Genomic DNA, 23,708 nt, shown 5'->3' with positions numbered 1-23,708 from the left:
TGTTCAACCTGAAGAAAAGGCTTGGGTGGGCGGGGGTACAGTATGAGGAGATGTGGGAGTGTGTGAAGGTGCGTACTCTTCTGGAGTACTGTGGTGGGACCAGCTTGGTGCAGTCTTGTTAGCATGGCTTTTGGGGAGTGTTCCCTGGAGCTTTATTTTGGAAGGAAGTTTGGATCGCTCTGAGGAATGTGGGAGCAGACTAACAAAGTACAAAGTGGATGACCAGGAAATCAAGATCCAGGGATGAACTAAGTTGCATGAAATTACAGACCTGCTTGATTTATATAGCAGTTTTCCTGAATTGTGGACTGTAGGGTCATAACCAATACTTTTAAACTCAATATATTTGCTTTCTTTCTGTTTGTTGCAGAATCTCACTTTATTTTAGCCTTTGCAGAGAACTGTGTACTATGCTTCCATTGTTTCAGATGAGGTTGTAGTCTTAAGATTAAAAAAAATTCAGAAGTAATCTAGGTTTAAGTATTTTAACTCCTCCTTTATCATTTTTGCTTATTTCAGGTACATGCAGAGTTTCCTTGAGCTTTTAGAATACGAAAATAAAAGTCCTGAGGATCCGCATGTTCTGGATGAGTGAGTAATTTGTTCTCTTGTGATGGTTCATTTTAAAATCATCTGTCTCAAAAAACCAAGTGTTTTTGTACTAAAGGATAACAGTGATCTTATTTGTAAGATAGAATTTGTGCAGCAAAGGCCAAAATTGTAAGCTGGAGCAGAATATAGGTATCCAAGTGCTTTTGAACAATATATTCTGCATTTATACAGTCTGATAGTTTAAGAAACGGCATGAAATGCTTCCTCCAAGGCTATATCGAGAAGACAACATGCCTGTGAGAATATACTTGTGTATCAAACACTTGTGATTTAAAATGTCATTTTAGTATACATTGAGCTTAGTACTGCGTTGTATATAATGTGTATTAATTTATTTTATTTACCAATTTATTTAATAATTAATACTTTGAATATTTTGAAAACTTTCACTGTGTCAGTCGTTTTTATCTAAAGCTTTTTTTTAATGGACTTCAATTATTGGTGTTCACCTACCTCATTGAATATTATTACTTATGTTTTGAAAGGAAAGGAAAGATTAGCCGATGTTCAACAAAATCATATTAAAATTGTCATTACAATGTTTCCTTGAAATCTGTATGCATGAAACAGGACCCCCCCCCACCCCCCCCCATGTGAGAACAACAGGTTCAACACATGTATCAGACGTAAAACCAAACCAAAACACCCCCCAGCACTAAGGTCTGTGGTTATCCTGTACTGTATAGCAGTCAACTTTGCTTCAGGAGATTCCTTCTTGCAGGTTTTTTGTTCCATTGATTGGTTTTCTTAGGGTAGCTTGTCTTTTAAACTTGAAATTCTTTTTAAGCTCTGGAAATCTTGCCTGATCAAGTACTGTTTTATACGAAGTGTTTCATAAAACATCTTGCAGTCCAACAAATGTTCTGTTTGTGCAAGATGTGGCCTGTGCAAAAATGGTGTTTTGTCTTCAGTTGTAGCAGTTAATGTATCTGAAACTGTTAGGTTAATTAAGGGTTTTATTAGGTAATGCATTTTAGATGTTATGCTCTTTTGGTTTTGAGCATGTTATCTGAGGTCTTTACACTTTATTTTTTAAGTATCAAGCAATACGTGGCAGGAGAAACTGAAGTGCATGAGTACCAAATTCCCTGTGTGACAGAACTGTAGAAGAAGCCATAAGCATTACAGACTGAGTGAGTGAATTGTAGTGCTATTGAAAGTAACTATTTTCTCAGTGCGAGTCCTAAGCTGGAATACTGTATTCAGTTCTGGGTACTACCTATTAAGAAATTAAAACACACGTGGACAGTATTGATGTGAAAGGAACAAGAATTAGAGACTTGGATAGTTCTACCTCTGAATAATGTTGAAGGCGTTTGTTTAGACTGGCAAAAGAGAGATTGAAGTGTGAGACACTGGAAGTCTGAATGTGCCAAAAAAAAAAGTCACTGTAATAAAGGATGGTTGGTTCCTTTAAGTGAAGAAGTGGAGAACTAAAAAAAGGCTGGTTTTTTTTTTATTAAAGTTGAGACTGTACACAGGGCAAAAAGTACAAATTCTAATATTAGTGAGAACAGACTGAAAAAGAACATTTCAGAAGGCTGTACAGCATCCCATTTTAAAAGCTTTTGAGAATAGATTAGATAGCTTTCAGTGATGTTCTAGGCGTGCTTATTCTGTAGTGGAGAAATTAGATGAGCTTTTTGACTACCTCTAGCTGTTACATTTTGTGTTTCTGTATTTACAGCCTGTTTGCTGCTGGGACAAGAATTTCTGTTTGTGACTAGTTTAGCAGTAAGTTTTCCTACTGCTTGATTTATAAGAACATTTTGAGTGGGATTAAGTTACCAAAACTTAGGTGTCTGTTGCCTTTTGAGATGGTGTAAGCTGTCCTAGACATCTAAGCAAGCCTGGCAAGTGTAACAGAGGTCCTGTTAAGCCTATAACGTCCAGGATGTGCAGGTGGAGACAAGGTGGTTATGTAGTTTCTAGTACCATCTTAGATGTTCTGTATTTAGGTAACTGAATTTCAGCTTTTTATGGACTTCAGAGGTTCAAGGTAGATCACTATATATATCTTTAAAAAGATTGATGAACAGTTTTCTTGGAGATCTGTTTTCAGAGTCTGTTCATAATTATCAAATGAATTATCTGATTCTGCCATATGGATAACACACATTCTTGATATTGTTTCATGACAATTGGAAATATTGTTTGAGATGCTCTATATTAGTATGATATACCAAATATTTGATGATGAACCAAATATTTACTCATTTAGTATAACTGTTAAAAAAATCTTTGAAATCTTGCAATTATTGTATTATATGTAATTAAATACATATAATAAGGATGTTGGGAATTTTTTTGCTACCTGCTGAGGTGAAGTCCAGCTAGGGACTTTGACAGTAAGAGTCATCTTTTATACTGAGTTTGGCCTGTGAAAAGAGATGAAAGATGTGTTATGATTAAAGAGCAAATTTATTCTTCTTGACAGTATTGGATAGGCTACCTAAGATGAGAAAGTCAGATTTACTCTCCTGCACTTTGCATGTCCTCTGTTCTTAACTTTCTGAAGGCTATGCCATTTAACTGGATATTGAGCTGTAATTAGCTATTATTTTAATATTTTTTGCAAACTATGTCTTTCAAAAATACTCTTTAACTACATCATATTTGTCTTCTAATAGCCCACAGATAAATCTAACAAATTTCTCAATCCCTGTACCAGTATTCCATGTTGCTGCTGTCTAGTCCTATCCTTTTATGCATTGTGGTCAGAGGAGACATATGGGGAACTCTAGTAGTTAGTGAACTACTTTTCAGTGGGAAGAAATCCCATATCTGAGTTCATTTATGTTTACATGGGTTTTCTATTCTTCTGTAATTGCATGTATAATTTAATACAGAATTTGAGCCATTATCTGGGACACTGTGGGTAGTGCCTTTAGGGATGCATGAATAGGAATAGTACTTTTCTTCAACCAGATTGGTTTGCTTAGAGAGGGACCTGTGGAAGTTCCCTCTATAAGGTATGCCCAGTCCTTTGAACGAGAGCCCTTCTTGTCCTAGAAGTATCTGTGGTGTATCTCTTTGAGTACCTTGCATGTAGTAGCATATGAAGAGGGGCTGGAGCATGCTTCATCTCTGTTCCTCTCAGCTGTCTTGTTCGTGCATCGAGCATGCTGTAGAAGCATGCGTATTAATATTACATATTATATACTTGGTCTTACAGAAGACCCAGTCTTGCATCCTTTGGTCATTGTAGTGCCCATCCTTATTAGTGCCCTGTGTGGTATCATGCGGCTTACACGTTTCATGATGGCCCCCATCTCTTCTTCCTTTAGCTTAATTAGTATCACAAAATGTGAGACTTGCCTGGATGGAGAAGTACTTCTGCCCCAGTACCACCCCACCAGCTTTTGTTTGGAGCTGAATGTGGTGTCCACCTCAATCATCCAAAACCCATTAAGACTTACAGAGCAGCTGATTTTTGGAAATTGAATGACTGCCTTGGTGGTCTTTTTGTCAGCTGAGGCAGACTTCACTTTCTGTTGTGGCTAATCAAGGTAACTAGCGCAGGAGAGAAGAGGAGCTAAACTGATCTTTTAAAGAGGTTCAATATCCACAGATGTCCTATATCACTGTTGGCAATAGTTCTTCAATTAATGCTTTTAAAATGTCGGAGTGATTTGATCAGTTGAACATAAAACTGTCCCCTGACTATTTGTGTTATATCTCTGCTTGTCTGGGGAGCCTGCTCTGGTATTCTCAGAATTTGGGCTCTCTTTCTGAGTAAACCATTTTATGTATCAGTGTTACAGGCTTATAGATGTTATCCATGTACTGGCATAGCTGTCTATGAAGCCATGCAGTGAAGTGAATTGGGAAATTGATCTAGTGGAAAAAATAGCCCACTTTCAGCCCTATGGTCCCTAAACTGTTACACTGCGTGGCCTACAAAGACAGCAGTGCCAACACAATAGAGAGGGTGAGTGGTTGGGAGTAAGTGCGGAGACTAAACTAAAGCTGATGTTTTTCAGAATGGGCCAACTTATCTCTGCTCTTAGTGTATGAATTTGAGGGCTGATGTATGTGCATGAGTGTTACCTTGTTATGAATGTTGGACAAAATCCTTTAAAGGGATTGTCTCAGCATTTCCGTGATGAAGAGGTTCAGAGTTGCTTCAGTTTCTTTATTATGTTCTGTTGGTTAGCAGACCTTATGAAGACTTAATACAATGTCGCCACATTACTGTCACTGTCAGTAGTATAGGCATACGCCAAAAGGTCAGGTTACTTTTGCATTTTTGATAACACAAGTATCTTTCCTCAAGCTGCAGAGTGGTCAGGTGGAAGTGTTTCCATAGCTCTGTCAAACAGTATGATAGCAGGAGCGTTACGATAAGGCGTCCTCGCTTAGTAGAAGGTGTAAGCTGGCAGAAGTGTTGGAAATTTCCCATGGTGTCAATATGCATCCAGATAAACACACAGAGGCAGAAGTTGTTTTTCAAAGATTGAAGGGTTTGTAAAATGTGCTGTTCACGTGTACTTTCAAAGAACACTTGTTCCACCTGCTATACCTGTGAGTTTCTTTGCTGATTTTTCTTTGTGGTGCTCTTGTGGGAGGGTGTGTGGGGGAGTGTCCTGGAACTGAGAGCAACTGCAGTAGTAAGTTGCCACGTCTAGAGGTAACACGCACACAAGAAACTTGGTGAACGAGAACTTCTTTCTGCAGATTAAAATAGTGATTGTTAGCAATTTGAAATAAGTAAATATTGGAGTAGATTTTATTAAGAAGGTGCCACTTTGTTGTTTGCAAGTAATGTGAAATGCTACTTCAGTTAGTTTTGCACTTCAAAAGCAGCTACACTTTCTAGTAGAGAAATCTTTCAGAGTGTGAACTTGCACCTGTCTTTCTGGTGATTCTCAGCTACCAGCTAGCACCTCTTTAAAAAAGAGCAGCCAATCGAAAAAAACCCACTGCATGTCTGTTCCATTTTAAAGGATTTTTTAGCTTCAGTCTACTCATCACTTTCTTGTCTTTAATCTTTCAGATAATATTATCCATAAAAGACACATAGCGAAAACGCCCTTTGTCTCTATATTTACTTTCTTATGACTTCTTTTCTTGCACTGTGATGATAGATCAAAACAGAATAGTATATACAGTCATTTGGGAGTTAAATAACTTGTGTTGTGACATTCATTAATTGCTTTGCGTAAGTCTATAGGCTTAATTTATTTAACAGCAATGGTAACACCTTAAATAGTCTTTTGTTAATACACAGAAGCTTGCTTGACTAAAATAGTTTCATATTAATAATTTTTATCATCTGTCAAACCAACTGTGTTGTCCGAAAAGCGGATTCATTATTGGCTCATTGCACACCAGGTAATCACACACTCAGGAGAGACATTATTTATTTCATATTTGTGCAAAGATGGGTGCTAGGTGGTAATTCCACAAAGCTAGCACACCCTGCAGTTAAGCAAGCAAGCAATTTATACAGTTTTAGATTCACCTACTTAGTTTCCAGAGTCCTTCCCCAAAATCTTTATTGGTAGTTGCTTATCTGCCACCACTTCTACTGGGCTAAGGTTTTCTCTGCTTTGAGTTAGAAGTGCAGTGTTCTTTTATTCTACAGTGCATGCTCAAGGACCGTGTGGGGGGTAAGTTGTTTAGGTCTTGAATTGAGTCAGTGGTCACGATCTCCCCTGCTGCCTTTACTTTTCCCCTAGTTCATGTTTCTTTGGCAATCAGCTGGTGCCTTCTGGAGCAGGATGTTTCCTTTTGATCAGTCTTTAGTTCCTTTTTCAAGGGTATAGCTGGCAAAGCCTGCATGGTTCATACGAAGTAAGGGGGCCTACAGAGTGAAACTATTGAGTAATGGTCCTCCTTAAAGGACAATGCATCGTGCTTAACCCTAAATTAAGCAGTATCACCACAGTTAGGCCATAACTCAAACATATGACTACAACTGCATTATTTATTCATTGTGGTTTTGAAAATATGATACACTGAATTTTGAAAAAACAATAATTGGTAAATAAAATTTTCAGAGCTATTCTGGAGTATTTCCCGCCTGCCCCCCAACTAATCCTATAAGCATTTTAAAAATTCCTTGATACAGTCTCCCACAGTTAGAGTACAGTAAAAGCTTTGTGTCTTTCAGGGGTGTGTGGGGTGGTAAGGAATGAGTGGTAAGATTAAGGAAATGTGTTTCGATTTCTGCCCTGCTGCTTTGAAATGTGCCTGTACATTTCATGTGTTTGGTCCTTTAAAAGTATCTGCTTGACTCAGTTATCTTTGAAGATGGAGCGGGAGGTTTGTCGTATCACTGCAGTAATGAAGAATTCCTTTATTGTGTGTATTTGCACACTAAGCTTCAGCTATGATTTGCTGGTCTGTAGCAGATAAACCTCCTAGCCCTTTGTTTGCCCTTCAGCATGCTCTGTGCATTTAAGCACTTTGGTAGTGGGATGTCAGTGAACAGTTTGCCCTTGTGGAGCATGTAGGCATCATGTATATATTGTGGATAGTGGAGGTATTTAAAAACAAATAGCAAAGCTGTCAGCAAATAGCAGTTAGTAGAGAGTGTTGTCAGTTGTCTTTCAGATGTGATTGTAAGTGTTGCTTCTCAGCTCTGTTTTTAGCTAGTGTCTTGTTGCTCTGAAACAGAGAAGCAGCATGAGTACAGCCAGGCACTAGTCTTGTCTCAAACTAACATCAGATCTCAGTGGCTACAGCTCACACAGAATCAAGACTTAATAAACATAAAAAGAGTCTACAAACCTTTTAAGCATTAAAATATATTAAGCTGTCCAGTCAGCAAGATTGGTCAGTAAGAGAACAGTCATTCTGTACTGTGATAATATTTAGATTGGGGAATTAGGCAGCTAAAACTTCCCCTTTTCTATGCAACAAAATAGTGTTGAAAGACTACTGAACTGTTAACACACAGGCAAAAAACTGGTGGTTAGACTGAGCATGATGGAAAAAAAACTACTAAAAATGAATCCTACATTCCTTTGGAGCTGGCAGTATAGAATGGGAGAAATAATTTTAGAAGTGTATCACTTGTTAAGAATGGTATTTGTGTACTATCAAATGATTGTCTTGGCTAAGTGGTTATGAAAAGGAAGGAAGCATCTGCTTTAAATACGGTGACTAATTGGTAGTCTTTTTTACTTTTGGTGGTCTTAATGTTCTTTCCCCTGCTTGTTGCAGGGGGATTGGAGTAGATGACCTTTAAAAGTCCCTTCCAACCCAAACTCTTCTAGAATTCCTTCCTTAGCTGGTATATATTCTACTTTTGATAAAAATAATTAATACATTTCTTTTCAGTGTTCATTATAAACCTACTGAGAAAATTTTGCTGTTGATGTTGTTTTAAGAAGGATCTGTAGAATTGCAGATATACCTGAACAAGTCTCCCAGCTGTGCTTTCTTTTGAAAGCTGCATTTCACTGTGTGCTTTCTTTTAAACAAGATCATGTAATCATTGTGGTGTTAATATTCATTTAATATTAGAGAATGTAGCAGAGTTGAGTAGTACTAATTTTCCATGGCTAGGCTTTAGAAAGCTATTAATAATTAATATTTGAAGTATGTATTTCAAGTTTGCATGTCGGGGAAAAAAAAGGATGAGCACTTTGAAGATCATAGGTGTTGAACTGCCTTGGCAGGAGAAGCAGAAATCCTCCAAGCTGTTTCAAAGTTAAGTGCTTGTTAACAGGTGCTTGTTAAAAGCAATGGAAGTGATATCCTAAAACTTCTGAGCTAGCACAGAGAAGAGCCTGTCAGAGCACCGTTGTATGCGCTCTGCCATCCAGCGGTGTAAAAGGAAACTGAACAGAAGTCACACTGATGATAATTACCTATTCTGATAATCAAACTTCCCAGAATAGATACCAGGTAAACGAAATGCATTCAAAAGTTACACTGCACGGGTTGAGGTGTTGGGAAGAAGGTATGAAGTGTAAAAACTTTCAGGAAATTATGAAGGGCAGTCAGGTTGTTTTTCCTGAGTTTCCTTTCCAATCTCCCAGCTACTGTTGGTTGCAGAGAATGAGAGTTACCATGGTGCATATGACTGCAATAAAAGAAAATCTTTTGTTCTCTGTTACCAGTGAAGAGAGATTTAATTTAAAGGAAAGTTTCGGGGAGGAATAACTTAATTTGAGGCCCTAAATATTTCACAGATCTCGTGAGAAGTTGACCAAATATTTCTCTTTAATTTGTTTATTTAGGTACTGCTATATTTTTATCTTCTACCTCTGATAATTTTTTTGTTGACTAGGAGGGATGGTAAACAGATAAAATGGTTATGCTGTGGGGAGTTGAAAACAAGTGAGAGATTGAATTTAATTATACTTTTAACAATCTGTTTCTAATTTTGTTTCCTCTAGCTTTTTAGATGTTTTAATTAAAGTCAGGAACAGACACAATGATGTGGTTCCAACCATGGCGCAAGGGGTGATTGAATACAAGGAAAAATATGGCTTTGATCCATTTGTTAGCAGTAACATCCAGTATTTTCTAGATAGATTCTACACCAACCGCATCTCTTTCCGTATGCTTATTAACCAACACAGTAAGTAATTGCTTTTTTCATCGTCGAGAACTCATTAGTTATTGCTTGTAAACCTGAAGCCATAGCTTTGCTTTGGTTTTTTTTTTTTTTTCATACTCATGACTAATTCTTAATATTCTGTGCTAATTACGGTAAAAGATATACTGGCAACTGGTTGATTTGGTACTTTGTGGTTATCAGAAATGAATCCAAAACACCAGTATGCTTTCTTTTAGAATTGTCAGGCTTTGTCAGTGTGGCTGTCACTTTTTAATCTTGTCGGCAGAGGCAGCTTGCATAGTGATACATGAAGTATTTTTAGATAGTAGTAGAGTAGTTGTGTCTTTCTGCTCACAAATCTCTCAACATTGTTTGTAGTGCTGACGTTTATTTCATAATGAAATGCAAGGATGCCATAAATTTTGAGTAGGTTATGCACTATGTGTATTTTTATTGTTTTTTCAGCAAGTTATCTAGACTTTCTTGCCTTCTGAAGAGGTTGAATATTTCTAACTTAAGTTTTAAATTATATCCCTTATGTCCTTCTACTTCCTATTCCCTATTTATGAATAAATGTTAGAATTAGTCATCCTTTGTCATTAGGTTTGGTTTCATTTGTTTTTACTAACAAACTTACTTTTTTATATTCGTATTACAGAGTGAAAGGAGTTACTTGCACAGCTCCTATTAACCCGTATGTGCAACTATGCAGAAAGTGATCTGTATGAAGTTAAGGACAGTCTTGTGATCTCTTGTAGTGTATCTTGTGCCTCTTAGCTCTAGAGCTTCATTCTCTGCCCAGTATTCTGCTTTTATGAGCTCTTAGAAATTGTAGTACGCTACAGATAATGCGGATGCTAGAGTACTGTATTGTAAGGTATTTTACTACAAGTTGTGTGTCTTTCCAGTAACCTTTTATGTGACTAACAAATGCCTTGTGTGTGTACAAATAACTTTAATGTAGCAAAGCATACAAAATGAGATAAATCTGCAGCTTATTCTTTACTTGCACCTGGGCAGACAAATGACAGATGTAAAACCAAGTTAAAAGGCTCTCACGAAAGACTTCTAGCAACAAGTAAAAAAGTTGTCCTAATAGAATTCTTGGGCTGAGTGCTAGCATAATTTGCAGTAGTTCTAAATTATTAAACTTATTTCATTGAACTGAAACGGCTTTTCCTATGAACACTCTTATTGAACTGGTTGAAACTTAAAACCACTTATAGATGCTTAAAGTTTAGTTAGCCTCGTGCAATTTCTCTATGTGAAGCAATGTTAATGATCCATCCATGATGGCAAATATTAATCTTGAAGCACTGATGAAAAAGACAATTGGAAAGCAGAATGCAGAAACAGGGTTTTATGTAGGTTGCATTTCTGTTTCATATGTTATTGACAGACTTCCTTACAATGCAGTTCTGCAAGGTGCAGTCTGCCAGTGTATTAGCTCACCATGACCGGAATAGGAGAAGCTTTCAGATCTTGTCTTTTGCTCACCTCATACTGCATCTGTTTCATATTAGAGCTGACTAGCTTGCTAAAATAGCAGAAAATCACTTCTGCAAAAAAGTGTAAAACTTTTCTACTTCCTTGAGAGCTAAACTCTTGGTGAAGGATCTGGTGAGTGCCAGACCCTTGTGCAAAGGAGGGAGTGGGGAGCATACTGCTGAGAGTCAGGGACAAAGTTGGGTGAGACCTCTGTGCCAGCTGTGAAATTGCAGCTTAGGTGAGTGTAAAAGGCATGCTTAATGCTGTCTTACAGTTCCTCAGTCCTTTTTACTATAACATTTTCACTGTTGTGAGTGCTTCTGTTCTGACATAATGCTATGAATGAAACATTTTACGTTTTAGTTTTATCTAATTTTTGATAGTCCACTTTGAAATGTAGGTTTTCACCTTAATCCTCCCACATCACTATTTCTGTTTTAACTAGCCTTAGCTATAAAAAATGAAAAAGGGGGAAAAAAAAAAAAAAGAGGAGGAGGGAGGCAAGTAGTCTTCCTAAACAAGGATTCTGGCAATTTGCTAGAGTATCTTTTTACTAAATGATGCACTAGCCAGTAAGTTTCAAATACCATCAAATTTAAACTTTCCAGGCTGCTTCAAGTGTAATAGATAATTTACTGCCATTTCTTTTTCCTTTCAGCACTTCTTTTTGGTGGAGATATTAATCCTGCTCATCCAAAACATATTGGAAGTATTGATCCTAACTGTAATGTGGCAGAGGTGGTTAAAGGTAAGATGAAGTTAATATTTTTGTTGATTTAAAAAACCACACAACTTAGAATACGCATAAATATGTTATTGAGAAACAAGAGACTGAAGGTGATTTTAATTCATTTAATAAAATAAAAAAAGAAGAAACGGAAGTTCTGCAGTTGCTCACAATAAAGCCATGGGCTTATTGAGACTTTCTAATTGTCTCCATTATTAAGAATGGAGAAACTTTTGGTATGTTAACAGAACTAAGAAAACAATTGAATTTTTTAATAACTTTAATCTGTCCTTTTAAATATCAAATTAAGTATCTAAACGTTTTGTTAAACTTTAGATGTTTTCTTCCCTAAAATACTAGAAGCAGGTTCTCATGTACTGCTTTTTTTATCTGATGCTGGTCCTAAAGAAAAATGAGAGTAAGCGAAATTTTCCAATTTGTTTAGTTAGGCCTTTCGGTAAAATGTGCTCAGTAGTACAGATGTTCCAGTGAAACTCCCCATTACTACGTGCATCTGACCATATCACAGCCTGTTCTCTCTTATACAGAAGGTGTGTATGTGATGGTTGTACCTGAATGATCTGGCACAGTCGCATTAGAAATCCTGTTTGCTTAATGTTTGTAATGTTCATATGCTTTCAGAATGTTAGTAAGTAGGCATGAGGCTATGCTGTCTGCTTAAGAACTTGTTTATTGAAGATTCATGCTCTGGGTGTATGTATTTACAAATACAGGTCTTGCTGTAGGAGTGAAATCCACCCTCTGTCCTTCACTGCTGTTTGTGCAGCTGTAAGAGGGAAAGAATATGTTTCTCCCCTTCACTTTCTATCAGCCTTCGGTGAAGTAAGAGGGGAAACCTTTCTTATGTCAGACTTTGACCTGCATGAGAGCTTGCTTTGTAATGTAGATGCTTTTTACTGTTATGAAGGCTTCTTGGCTTCTAGTTCTTTTTGGCTCTAAGGTGGCCTTTTTTCAGCAGCTTTCTTTTCTTTTGATTGATCTTACTCCCCTTTGACCTTAGCATTGTATATGTTAGTTGTGTTGTTTATTTAGATATTCCTTCCAATAGCAGTGTTTGAATCTATTTTGATCATCAAATTCATGGTTGCTGCCTTGGACAGAGGAGTGCATAGTGTCAGAAGGTGCTCAGTCCAGTTTTCAAGCCAGTAGCTAAAGAAGAAATATCTGAAGAAATAATCACGAACAAGAGGAGGGCATTGTAAACAGTATCCAGTGTTGTCTTTCAAAGAAACAAAATGTCCTTAAAGACAGATGCTGTCTAAAGTCAAGGTGATTGAGGCTACTTCCTTGTAGAATTGGTGGAGGGATTAATTTACATTCTGTATCCTGTGCTAGCTCCAAAATATTCTAGTTCACAGGCAGCATTCTGAGCAATTTGTCAAAGCTGAGATGTTGATTTTGGCACTGTATGTGGCAGCTACAAGCTCTGTATGCCCTTCAAACATTGAAGAAGTGATTTAAACAACCACTTCTTACTTCAAGCAGCCCCACCAAGTATTGTGTCTGTAACTGGCTGAGGTGGGGGTCTGTATCTCACTGACTGTCCTATAATAAGATTTTTGAGCTGACAGCAAATCCAAGCTTGTTCCTGGAGCTGGGATTTTAGACGTACTGATAGATCCCTCATTCTTGCTGCTACTTACCTCCAGCCACAACGTGAAGCGTGCTTTGAACTTTGCAGTCTCTTTTACAGTCTTAAGACTCTGCCAAAGAGTTGGCTTTTAGAGGAGGGTAAAAGGTAAGACTGCACTCAGACTTTCACATGGTTTTGCTAGGGACTGGATATTTCACTGGATCGTGAAGTGATAGTGCCTTCCGTTCATCTGAAGGGTGGTAAGGTATCTACTTCTTAAAAATGGATGAGAGTTCTACATTAAATTTAGGGAGGCTAAATGGATTTATTCAGAGCTTCTTTGTTCTCTCAAGGTTTGTATAGTGGCTGTGTCTGCTCCACATCCGTGTATTGAGAGGGCTTTTGGTTTATTCCCACACAGTTATTGATTTGCTTTTTAGAGGCCTTGAGGTTTTTCTCCGCAATAAGAATCCAACTCCTGCCCCCTGGATCCATATCTAATTTTCACTTCTATGATGTGGAAACACTTTGAAATATGGTAACGTATTCCTTTCTCCATGTAGATGGCCTTATGGTCATAGTACCTATATTGCTATCTTCAGCTTTTGATGACTGAGTCAAGATTGTGGCTGTGCTTCTTATGCCCCTTTTTTCTAAAGCACAGGATTACTCCCAAGGCCATCAGAAGTTCTGAGATGATTTTAGAATATTGTGTACGTGTAGGTATCCTGCATCTTTTTTTTTTCCCCTAAATTATGTGTATCCCAGGCTGAGGTTCTCTGTACAGCTTGGATATTAAATGGGATTTTGATCTTTTTACTAGGACACCTTTTATTGTGTTAATGACAGGACCCTTTTAGAAAGTCTTTGGAGCTGACCGTCTTGACATAAGATTCTTACTGGATAGCTGATTTTGTGAGACGTTCCTGGGACTAGATCAAGAACACTTCCAGTGTTGATTAGCTCCATTTTGCTAGACCTCAAGTACCATTTGTGTCAGCCTTGTGTGATATGTCTAGCCTTGCGGATGTCGAACAACTGATAGAAACTTTTTTCAGATGACAGAGCACGTTATAGATTATTTCTGTAGACATCTTGAAGGAGGACAATTACAGGTAACCAGCCCTTTCTGAGGACTAGTGGTTTTACTTTCTTTGTGCTTGTCACATAGCTCTGAGTCTTGGCAGTGACTGTTTTCTTTTGTAGTGTCACTTTGGACAGGAGGAAGAAGGTACATGCAGGGTGAAGTCAAATGCAATTGTTATGATATCTTAGCAAATTGCTCTCTGTCTGCAGAACTGCCCATCTATTTATGTGCTTGCTTTTAGCCCACACTTATTACAAGGAAGCCACTTTCGTTAAGGTACCTTAAGCAATGTAGTTAGAACATCTTTGAGTTTGTGGTTTCTCTTTAAGCTAACACTTGCTGCTTGTTTCTAAAATATTTTTGCAAGCGAGGTACCAGTGAATATTTAGAACCACTAAGAAATCTTTCAAACACAAGATGACTTAAACTTTCTTGCTGTATTTTGACAGTGCATAAAGCCTGATTTGGATTATGGGGAGGCTTTTTTTTTTGGTTCAGTGAGAAAGAATGAAGAATCTTAAAGATTCCAGCTTTCCCCCCGAAAGACCTTGAAAATCAAGTATTGTAAACAGTATTGTGTTTGGAAAAACTTAATTTATGGTTGCAATGTCATCCTTTTTTGAGATGGAAAGAACAAGCATTGAATTGTGATCAAGACTTGACAAATAAGTAGATATTATGGTCAGCCTAAGATTATACCCTTCTGGTTTTCAAGCCCTGAATAAAGATGAAAAATAGCTTTGTCTCTAGTAATCCGCTTTTGTTTGTAGAGCTTCAAATAGAATTTGCCCTTTCTTGACAAATAGGCTATGAGCACACAGAGAAAAGGGAATTAGAATGGATACCAGTTTCACACTTGTAAACTAGTTATGAAAATGAGTGTTCTGCTTGTAGTCTTTTACATACAGGGTGAACTTTGCCAGTCGTCTCTAGATGACTTTGATAAATCAGTGTTCTGTTCTGTTGTTTTGTAGATGCCTATGAAACAGCTAAGATGTTATGTGAACAGTACTATATGGTGGCACCGGATCTGGAAGTTGAAGAATTCAATGGTAATTGTGAAATTAATTTAGGTGATGTATGTAAGAAAGCATTTCTAATATCTGTGATTTCTAGTTCTGTTAATTATTTGTAAGTTATAATTTGAGCTCTGCAGTTCTGTATGCAGAGTTACTTTTCTTCTTCTGATGTAGACAGCCATGGGCACCTGAATGAGAGTTTATCATCAAGACCACTTCTTGATGCTGAATGCAGAGTGCTATCTGCTGAATTCGCTGTCACTTTAGGAAAATAAAGTGGTCAAGAACCCTCATAACTGGGAAGGAGACACACCTGCCTTCTAACTAATCTTTTAATAGAGCTGAAATTTGTTTCATTTTGAAGTATGCTTATAAATTCCACTGTCAGTCTCTCTACCAGTGGTGAGCTCTTCTGTGTAAGATGGCAAAATTAGGAATTTTTTTTCATAGTCTTGCTTTAAGTCCTACGATAACTTCTCACATGAAAATCTGTTTCAAGTTGATTGCAAAGATGAAAATTGGATGCTACAAAACTGATGAGAGAGTCCTTGTCAGTGTATTGACTGATTTTTGTTCATCATTTCTACTGAAAAAAGGTAGATTATTTTAAGTTAAAAATATAAATTTTCTTGAGTGATCCTCTCAAATTTTGGACAGCTGTCCAAACGTAAGACTAAGATGTTTCTAAACTTCAGCAGAAGAATTGCAAAAGTCTCAGAATAGGTAACACTCAAAATGGAGAGTGTGATATATGGGAACATATAAGTTGCTCAAAGTAGTATTTAATATTGTAGAAATACTTCTCTATGCAAAGTGATATTGTCAACACTGATGCATTACTACCAGCCCACCCTCCGAAAACCAAAGGACCCAACCTTCCACCCTCCAAAATGGAGTGATTTTGGAGCTAAAAGTACTGACTACTGCAGCAGAGTAATCAATGCAAAATCAATTTGAAGGCCTAAGTAAAAAGATCCAACAGTAGAGAAAACAAATTGCTGGATCTCATTAAAAAAGTGAGGAGAGAATTTGAATCCTTTAAACTAGCTTATTAACATGAGGAAAGTGACTTTGCAAATTACCTCACAAGAGCAACAATAACGTGTTTTCTATGTGTACTCTGTGCCTCAAACGAGTACAAATCAGCTGCCTTGGTTTTGGTGATGTGTAAGAGAATTGGAGGATGGACTCTGACAAAATTAAAATAATAAAACAGCAAGTTGCCTTGCAACTAATTATGCAGAGCATTGTCTTGGTCTTCTCCTTTTCCTAGGAGTTTTCACTACTGTGTCTCTTAAAGTAGTAACTGGTATTATCAGCCCTCAGTGCCAAAAAGGATGAAGTTGACTCTAGTGATGTTCTGTGTGCATGTTTGTATGTTCCTGTGATTTATGAAGCAGACATTTAGAGACTTTTCTTCAATCTGAACTGCTGCTGGGTCTGACAAGCTGTGACTGTATAATTTAATGCCAGTAGATATTTGAATGTTCAGGGATGACTGCATCCTCAGCACCAAAACTGTCTTGGAATGTATTAAGTGCAGCTGTATTTTCCTGCAATATCAATTGGCACTCTAGCATTCTGAGCTGTGCCAAGCTGTACACCTCTGCCGAAACACTAAAACCAGGACAACAGTGAACAAACAATTCAGTTATGATTTGGAATAAGAAAACTGTGATATTGTTTGAAGTATATTTTGAAAGTTTTTATGAATAGTTTACATTTTATAGGTTTTAATGTAAAATGTAGTTGTTTTTAGAATATTTAAACAGTGAATCTCTTAAAGTAAATATTCTTGTTGTGCAGCAAATATTATGCTTAAATATTGTCCCACTTAAGTGGGAAAGTTCTCTTAGTTAACATACATTGTCAGTATGAAACCAACCACTGCTTAGTGAAGTTTCATATCTAAACAAAGTCTGCTGACATAGATGTTTGAAAATCATTAGAATGTTTTACTTCAGGTGACAGCAGTAACTGAAATTTATGTTTTTACTTCATGGAACTAATCTTGCACTTGGAAAATTAGAACATGCTTACATACTTGTCTTTGCCTACAGTTTCATGTTATTCCTGTTAATAGAAATGCTACAAAATGCTGTTTTGAAAAAAATTTGTCTTTTTTGTTTTTATTTTTTCAGCTAAAGCTCCAAACAAGCCTATTCAAGTAGTCTATGTACCTTCTCATTTGTTTCATATGTTATTTGAATTATTCAAGGTGGGTTGCACTTGTTAATATTTGGAAGGGTTTTGTGAACTTAAATTAGTGTTGAAATTGAGATTCTTTTCAGTTACAGCTCTTAAATGTTATTTCAGTTTTCCTTTCTTAAGCTTATTCTTAAACAAGGGTTTGAAACTGTTAAAAGCTAGGCTTGCAGCCCTCTCAAGCCCTTGTGTACGTAAAAAAATTTCTGTGTTTTCCTACTTCTCTTTTTGTGCTTTTGCAGCTGGTGAACTTAAAACACTCATGATAGTCTAATTTTGCAATGATGATATATTCATTACCTTGCGATTTTCATAAGCTTGCTTCTTTATTGCATATTTGAGGACTGGTTGGAATCAGTGTCTTTTGTTTATTGTGAAAACAACCCATAGGTTTTTGAGTAGTGTAAATGACATGCTTTGTTTTGGTTTTATTTGTGTTTTCTGAATAATTGAAACAAAAGTGAAAATGAAAGTGAGAGCTATTGTATGCGTTTGAGTAAGATAGGTGGTCTCTAGGTGGTGCAATTGAACACTAGAAATTCGGTGGAAGAAAGCATTTGGTCAGAGAGAAACTTTTCCAAAATAATGGTATTTTGGGTTTGATTTCTGACACTTGTCAAGTACGTTCATTTAAATCTTCCCCAATTTTGCCATTTGTAACATTAATTCTAGGGTAGAACAAGTGAGAATTTGTATGCTACTTGTAGGTATGTTTTGGTACAAGTCATGAAACAGTATGAAACTAGTAAGTTGTATCTAAGTAATGGGAACCTGTGACAGACTGGCAGTGGAAACTCTGTTAATAGATATGGTAAAGTCAGATTGATAGATGGTAACTTAACAACTACGTGACCCAGGCTGAGAAAATCAAAGCTTGTTCTCTGTGGCGAACATCACTATTGCTGTTCTGCAAAGTGGAGGTTAAGGATATTGTCATCCCTTATATATATAATTACATGATTTCACACAGGAAAAAAAAAATCTTGCTTTATGTTCTCTGACAAATAGATAAAAGTATGTATAATGGACTTCTGATGAAAAAGTTTAACTGGACAGTTCATTGACTTGAAAGCACTTCTTGAATTTGTTTTAAATATGGCCTTTTCTGTCTTGTATAGAAATGTAGCACAGAGTATCCAGATTCAACAACATAAATGCAAGTTCTAAGTTGTCACAAAAAGCCTATATGGTAAAGTTAGAATCAAAGACACTGTTTTTTCCTTTATCTTCAGAATTCAATGAGAGCTACGGTAGAATTGCATGAAGGTAAGAGAGAAGGCTATCCATCGATCAAAACCTTAGTCACTTTGGGGAAAGAAGATCTGTCTATTAAGGTAAATGCCTGAAAATAATATGCAGCTTACAAACCTGCTAGGTTTAGAATAGTATGACTTGTAATTTGAAAAGGCAAATTACTCTATCACTTCTGACACTTGCTTCAATTTCATTAGAATAGAATATTTTCAGTTGGAAGGGACCTACAATGACCATCTAGTCCAACTGCCTGACCACTTCAGGGCTGACCAAAAGTTAATGCATGTTGTTAAGGGCACTGTCCAAATGCCTCTTAAACACTGACAGGCTTGGGGCGCTGACCACATCTCCAGGAAGCCTGTTCCAGTGTCTGACCACCCTCTCGGTAAAGAAATGCTTCCTCATGTCCAGTCTGAACCTCCCCTGGCGCGGCTTTGAACCGTTCCCTCGCATCCTGTCACTGGATCCCAGGGAGAAGAGCTCAGCACCTCCCTCTCCACATCCCCTCCTCAGGAAGCTGTAGAGAGCAATGAGGTCAACCCTCAGCCTCCTTTTTTCCAAACTAAACAAACCCAAAGCCCTTGGCTGCTCCTTTAACATTTCTAAAGTTGTTTAGGTAATGCTGCTTGAGTTTTGCAGGGTTTTTTTTTTCAGAACATAATGTTTAAAACTCTTAACTTTTCATTCCTTAGATAAGTGATCAAGGTGGAGGTGTACCTTTAAGAAAAATAGACAGATTGTTTAACTACATGTACTCAACAGCACCCAGGCCTAGTTTGGAGCCCTCAAGAGCTGTGCCTTTGGTAAGCGATTGCAATATGTATATAAATGTCCCTTTGCACTACTCTGGTTGTGCGCTTCCTTTCACTGCGATCTACTGGATCGGGTTTTCCACTGAAGAATTGTTTATCATTAGCAACTCTATGCAGGTAAAACATGTCAGGAAAAAATGGATTCTGTTATCATCATTTAGTCTTTGGAATAGAAAATTGCTTTTCTTTGTCTTGACATTATATTCTTAGAAGCAACCATTTCTGCATAAGCACAATATTTTCATGGGTTAATGGACAGGATTTTTAGTGCTGTATTACTGAGAAGGTGGATAACCTAATGAGCTCCTCTTTGGTGTGTAAATTACTGTTTATCTAAGTTTCCTATAATAAATGTAAAGGTGAGCCACGCTGTCAGAATTACAGAACTTGAGAAGCACCTCCTGGTAATGCACAAGCTTATACTGAACTTTGAAAACTATTTTTATGTAAGTTACGGACTGTAAAAACACATTTAAAAAAATAAATTCCCAAACCTCCATGTATTAGGAACACTTTGGGTATGTTCCTGTTCAGTTGGAAGTATCTCATGTGATACTCCCTTCTGAGATATAGCGGGGTCAGATTTCAAACAAACAAAATTTCCCCATAGTTTCTTCTAAGCAGGGAATTATTTCAGTGTTGAATTCTTTTAGCAAGCATGATTTTTAAAATTATTATTAAAATGAAATCATTATTTTTAATTTCATTAAGTTACATATTGGCTCATTGTGATAAAAATTATATGGCTACTGTTCCATTTGACTGGCTTTCAATAAGTGGATTAATACTGCTACTGTATTCTTGCCTCTTCCATCTTTGTTCTCTATTGCTTCTGATGCAACCCTTTATCTTCAACCATGTCAAGAAAAAGTTGATTCTTTGAGAAATTTCCTTTCCCTATTCAGGAACACTCATCTAGCATGTTCTTAAGGGATTTTTATTTTGTTTTTTTTTTTTTTCTGCTGATACTTCTGTGCTTGAAGTGCCTTCAGGCAGCTAATAAAATGTGGCGCAGAGTATGTGACTATTTTTGGTATAAAATAATTAACAGTGAACTGAGGGTGAAACCAGTTCAGAGTGGTTCAGAGATAATAAATTTCATTTTAGATTTTTAGCAGAAAGTCTTTATGGTACTGTCTTAGTCCACAGTTCATAACAACGTGGCACGTAAGTGTATTGCGTTGTTTTCTCCACTGTTTGATGCCACCGTGGTAAGTGTGAAACCCAGTTCCATACCTGCATTGACTTCATATTAATCCTTCACAGCTCCTACCTCTACAACACATCTTAGTAATATGTTTCAAACTTTTGCTTTTCCATAGAAAATCTTCTTGAATGGGATGAGTGATAGGGAACAGGCCTTAATTCAAATATAAACTTTTTTCTTTGTCAGGAATGGTAGAATCTTTCTTGATTCATAATCTGCCTTTGTTCTGTCTCACTTTTGATCAGCAATTTACTATATCAGCCTACAAGGATTTCCTGTAACTTGTTCCCACTATAAACTTATACCTTGATTACCAGTTGTATTCACTATTAAAATGTCTCTTCCTTTGTGGCGCTCTGATTGTAAAATGTGTTCATCTTAGGATTGACACTATTTTTTCCCCATGCATCTTTAGCAATGTATTCCTGTGTATATTTCCTCATCTTCAAGACCGCTTACTTTGATACTTTGATTCTGTGGCATTTATACTTGGTATTCTTCTACTGTATTCCATTTTCAGGACTCGTTTTTCTCTTTGGTCTGTATGTCACTGTAAGTCAGACCTGCAAAGTATCCCCCTCTCTTGTGAACCTGGCAGCTTTTGCCCTGTGAGGCTGACTGATGCCTGTACATGACAATGTTGAGAAGAGTTGTTAAGCTCCGTTACGTACATGTGTGTGCAGAAAGAAACAAGTCAAGAACTGGGAGTCTGTGGCATATCTTGCCACTAAGAGGAAAAAGGACTTAGCAGTGAAGCGTGACACGTTCTGTATTATGGCCCAGATTCCGTTACAAAAACAATTATGCTATACTTTGTCAGTCTAGAAACAAAAATCCTTCAGCAGTAAGGTTCCTCGTAAATCCTCTTCAAAGTCCATACAGAAGGAGATTTTCTTTATTGCGTAGTGCTGAAGACCAAACCACTTAAGAATTGCTCCAGAAGGTAGGTAGGTCTGTCTGTGCTTGTCATTCTTGACCTAGATAATATTCTAAACTAAATTGCAGTGCAGTGTAAATAGACATATTCTTCTGTTCTAACACTCCCTCCCCTTGTTATATGATCCCCTGTCTAGTTTATGAAATATTCATGGCCTTTGGGAGGGGAAGAGAGGGATCTTTTTGTTGATTGGTGAAATTCTTTCTCAGTGTCATTGCAAATGTTGTTTAAAAACTGCTGAGAAACCTTGTTACCATGGCAGCATTCAGATTCTAGTAGGTCTTGTGTGCATCTGTACTGCCATACACATAGTGGAAATGTTAGAAACACATGGTGATGTTTAATGATAATTAGGTTTTCTCAGAGAATGTGATGATTCTCTCTCTGGCAGCATTTGTTTATAATGGGAGAAATGTGGCTTAAATCAGGTTTAATTAAACCTGTAGATACTAGTAACACAAATTTAATAATTTTCTATCTGTATAATGCATACTGTAATATTTAATGAGAAATTGGCTCTAAAAAGCTTTTCCTCCTCACGGCAGATGTGCCACCATTGACTATATTTTGTCCTCTAGGTCAAGCACAGACCTATGTAGAAATCACTTCTTGTTAATTGTCTTTTGCAAAATAAACCTTTTGTAAGGTCTTGCATTAACAAGGTACTCATCTGGGATCTGTTGTCTTCATATTTCTTATAAGTTATCTGTTTTGGAAAATACCATGGAGACAATGTAGAGAAGAGACTGACAGGAAATTTTTGGAAGAAGACAGTACGAAATAATTATGTGGGCTAGCACAGAGCATAAAAATATTTTCCTGGAAGGAGCAGGAGGCAAACACAAGATGGGCATGGGTTTTAAGGAGGTATAATTCTGGAGAGAGGGAAGTATAATGTGTTTCCAGGATTGCTTGATACTGCCCTTTACTTGAGCTGTTCCTGGGGGTATGTACTATCTACAATTTGCCTTTCAGTTGCTGTGCTTTTTAATTTCTGTAATGTATTTATTGTCTGGTCCCCAGAAAATATGCAAGTCAGCTTTTGGAATTTTTTTTAGTTCTTTCTAAGACAGTCAAATAACTTCCTTTTTTTTAGAGGTTAAGAAAGAAATGCATCTAGTTTCAAGACCAGATGTTTGAAAGTGATGCATGTGTCTCTAATGGGAGTCTTTGAGAATTATGTTTTTAAAGCATACTGTTGTTTGAAAAAGTGCAGCTAAGCAACTGTTTTAACTGTGGAAATGGACACTAGTAACTATGACAAGCAGTGCAAGTAGCAAATGGCATCTTTGGCATTTCTGTTTCTCATTTTGCTCAGAAGAACTGAGTGAGCACCTCTAACCAATTTAAGATCACTAAATTTAGGCTTCTGCAAAAAAAAGGCGAAGAGGTCAAAAGATACTGTACAGATAGTAGATGACAACAAGAGAATTTCTGATGGATACTGTAGGACGAAGTTCTTCAATGTTCACCCCTTCCTCAAGGGATTTCCTATACAGTGATACCACGTTTTAGCTGTGTATAATGCTCGCAAGTCCTTCTTCTTAGCCTTTTCTTTTTTGTATCATTCTGGGGCTTTGTTTTTAAGATTTAGGGCATGATTCTGTTATCTGTCAGATCGTGTTTGTAGAAATACTATAGTGGAATGAATTTATTGGTTTTCTGAAAAGTTTAGGTGTCTAATTCTTGTAAGCCACCCTTATGGAAAAGTTGTATTACTCCATTGCCTTGTATATCCTTCTTTGCAAATGCTTGTATGTCTGGAATCCTTCCTTTATTGCTCTGGGTAGTCCTGGAAAATTCAGGGCGAGTTCAGGTGACTAATCAACCACTGTGATTCTCAGCACATACCCAGTCATCTGAAAGAGTTGATGTGTAGACCAAAATCTTACTCCTTGGCTGGAGTGAGAGAGGCTCAGGTTTTTTTACAGCTTTTTCTGACAAGAGTGGGTTGGAAAAGGTGCCAGGTGTTGACCTTGTTGCAGCTATGGTTATGAATATTAGTGTTGTAAATTTAAAATCTAAAATTTGTACCTGTCAGTTCTATTATGCTTTGAAAATTGTATGGTCTGCTCAGTCCTCAGTAGATCATTCAGTGCTGTGGAATCCTGATCTTTTGTTAGGTGGGTAAACAGCAGCGAGGATTATTTGCCTTGTATTGCTTTGTATGTAGTCTTCTGATTTCCATTGCAGTTTGGCATCAGAAATCACTTAATGGTGCGACCTAGATGAAGTAAACAGTTGTCTCTGG

General features: G+C 37.1%; 1 protein-coding gene across 2 annotated transcripts in view; it reads left to right on the top strand.

Annotated features, from left to right (window-relative positions):
- Positions 1 to 23,708, top strand: part of PDK3 (pyruvate dehydrogenase kinase 3) — a 59,023-nt gene that overhangs the window by 28,211 nt on the left and 7,104 nt on the right. For both annotated transcript variants that reach the window (XM_030019529.2, XM_041124706.1), the window contains 7 exons: positions 520 to 591; positions 8,964 to 9,148; positions 11,274 to 11,363; positions 14,998 to 15,075; positions 17,184 to 17,260; positions 18,480 to 18,581; positions 19,194 to 19,304. In XM_030019529.2, the coding sequence (XP_029875389.1) occupies positions 520 to 591; positions 8,964 to 9,148; positions 11,274 to 11,363; positions 14,998 to 15,075; positions 17,184 to 17,260; positions 18,480 to 18,581; positions 19,194 to 19,304 (715 nt within the window). The remainder of the gene's footprint in view (positions 1 to 519; positions 592 to 8,963; positions 9,149 to 11,273; positions 11,364 to 14,997; positions 15,076 to 17,183; positions 17,261 to 18,479; positions 18,582 to 19,193; positions 19,305 to 23,708) is intronic.

Source organism: Aquila chrysaetos, chromosome 7 (genome assembly GCF_900496995.4).
Source record: "Aquila chrysaetos chrysaetos chromosome 7, bAquChr1.4, whole genome shotgun sequence".
NCBI classification, from domain to species: domain Eukaryota; kingdom Metazoa; phylum Chordata; class Aves; order Accipitriformes; family Accipitridae; genus Aquila; species Aquila chrysaetos.
Note: the sequence above shows the minus strand (reverse complement) of the source record. Positions and strands in the feature narration are given on the sequence as shown.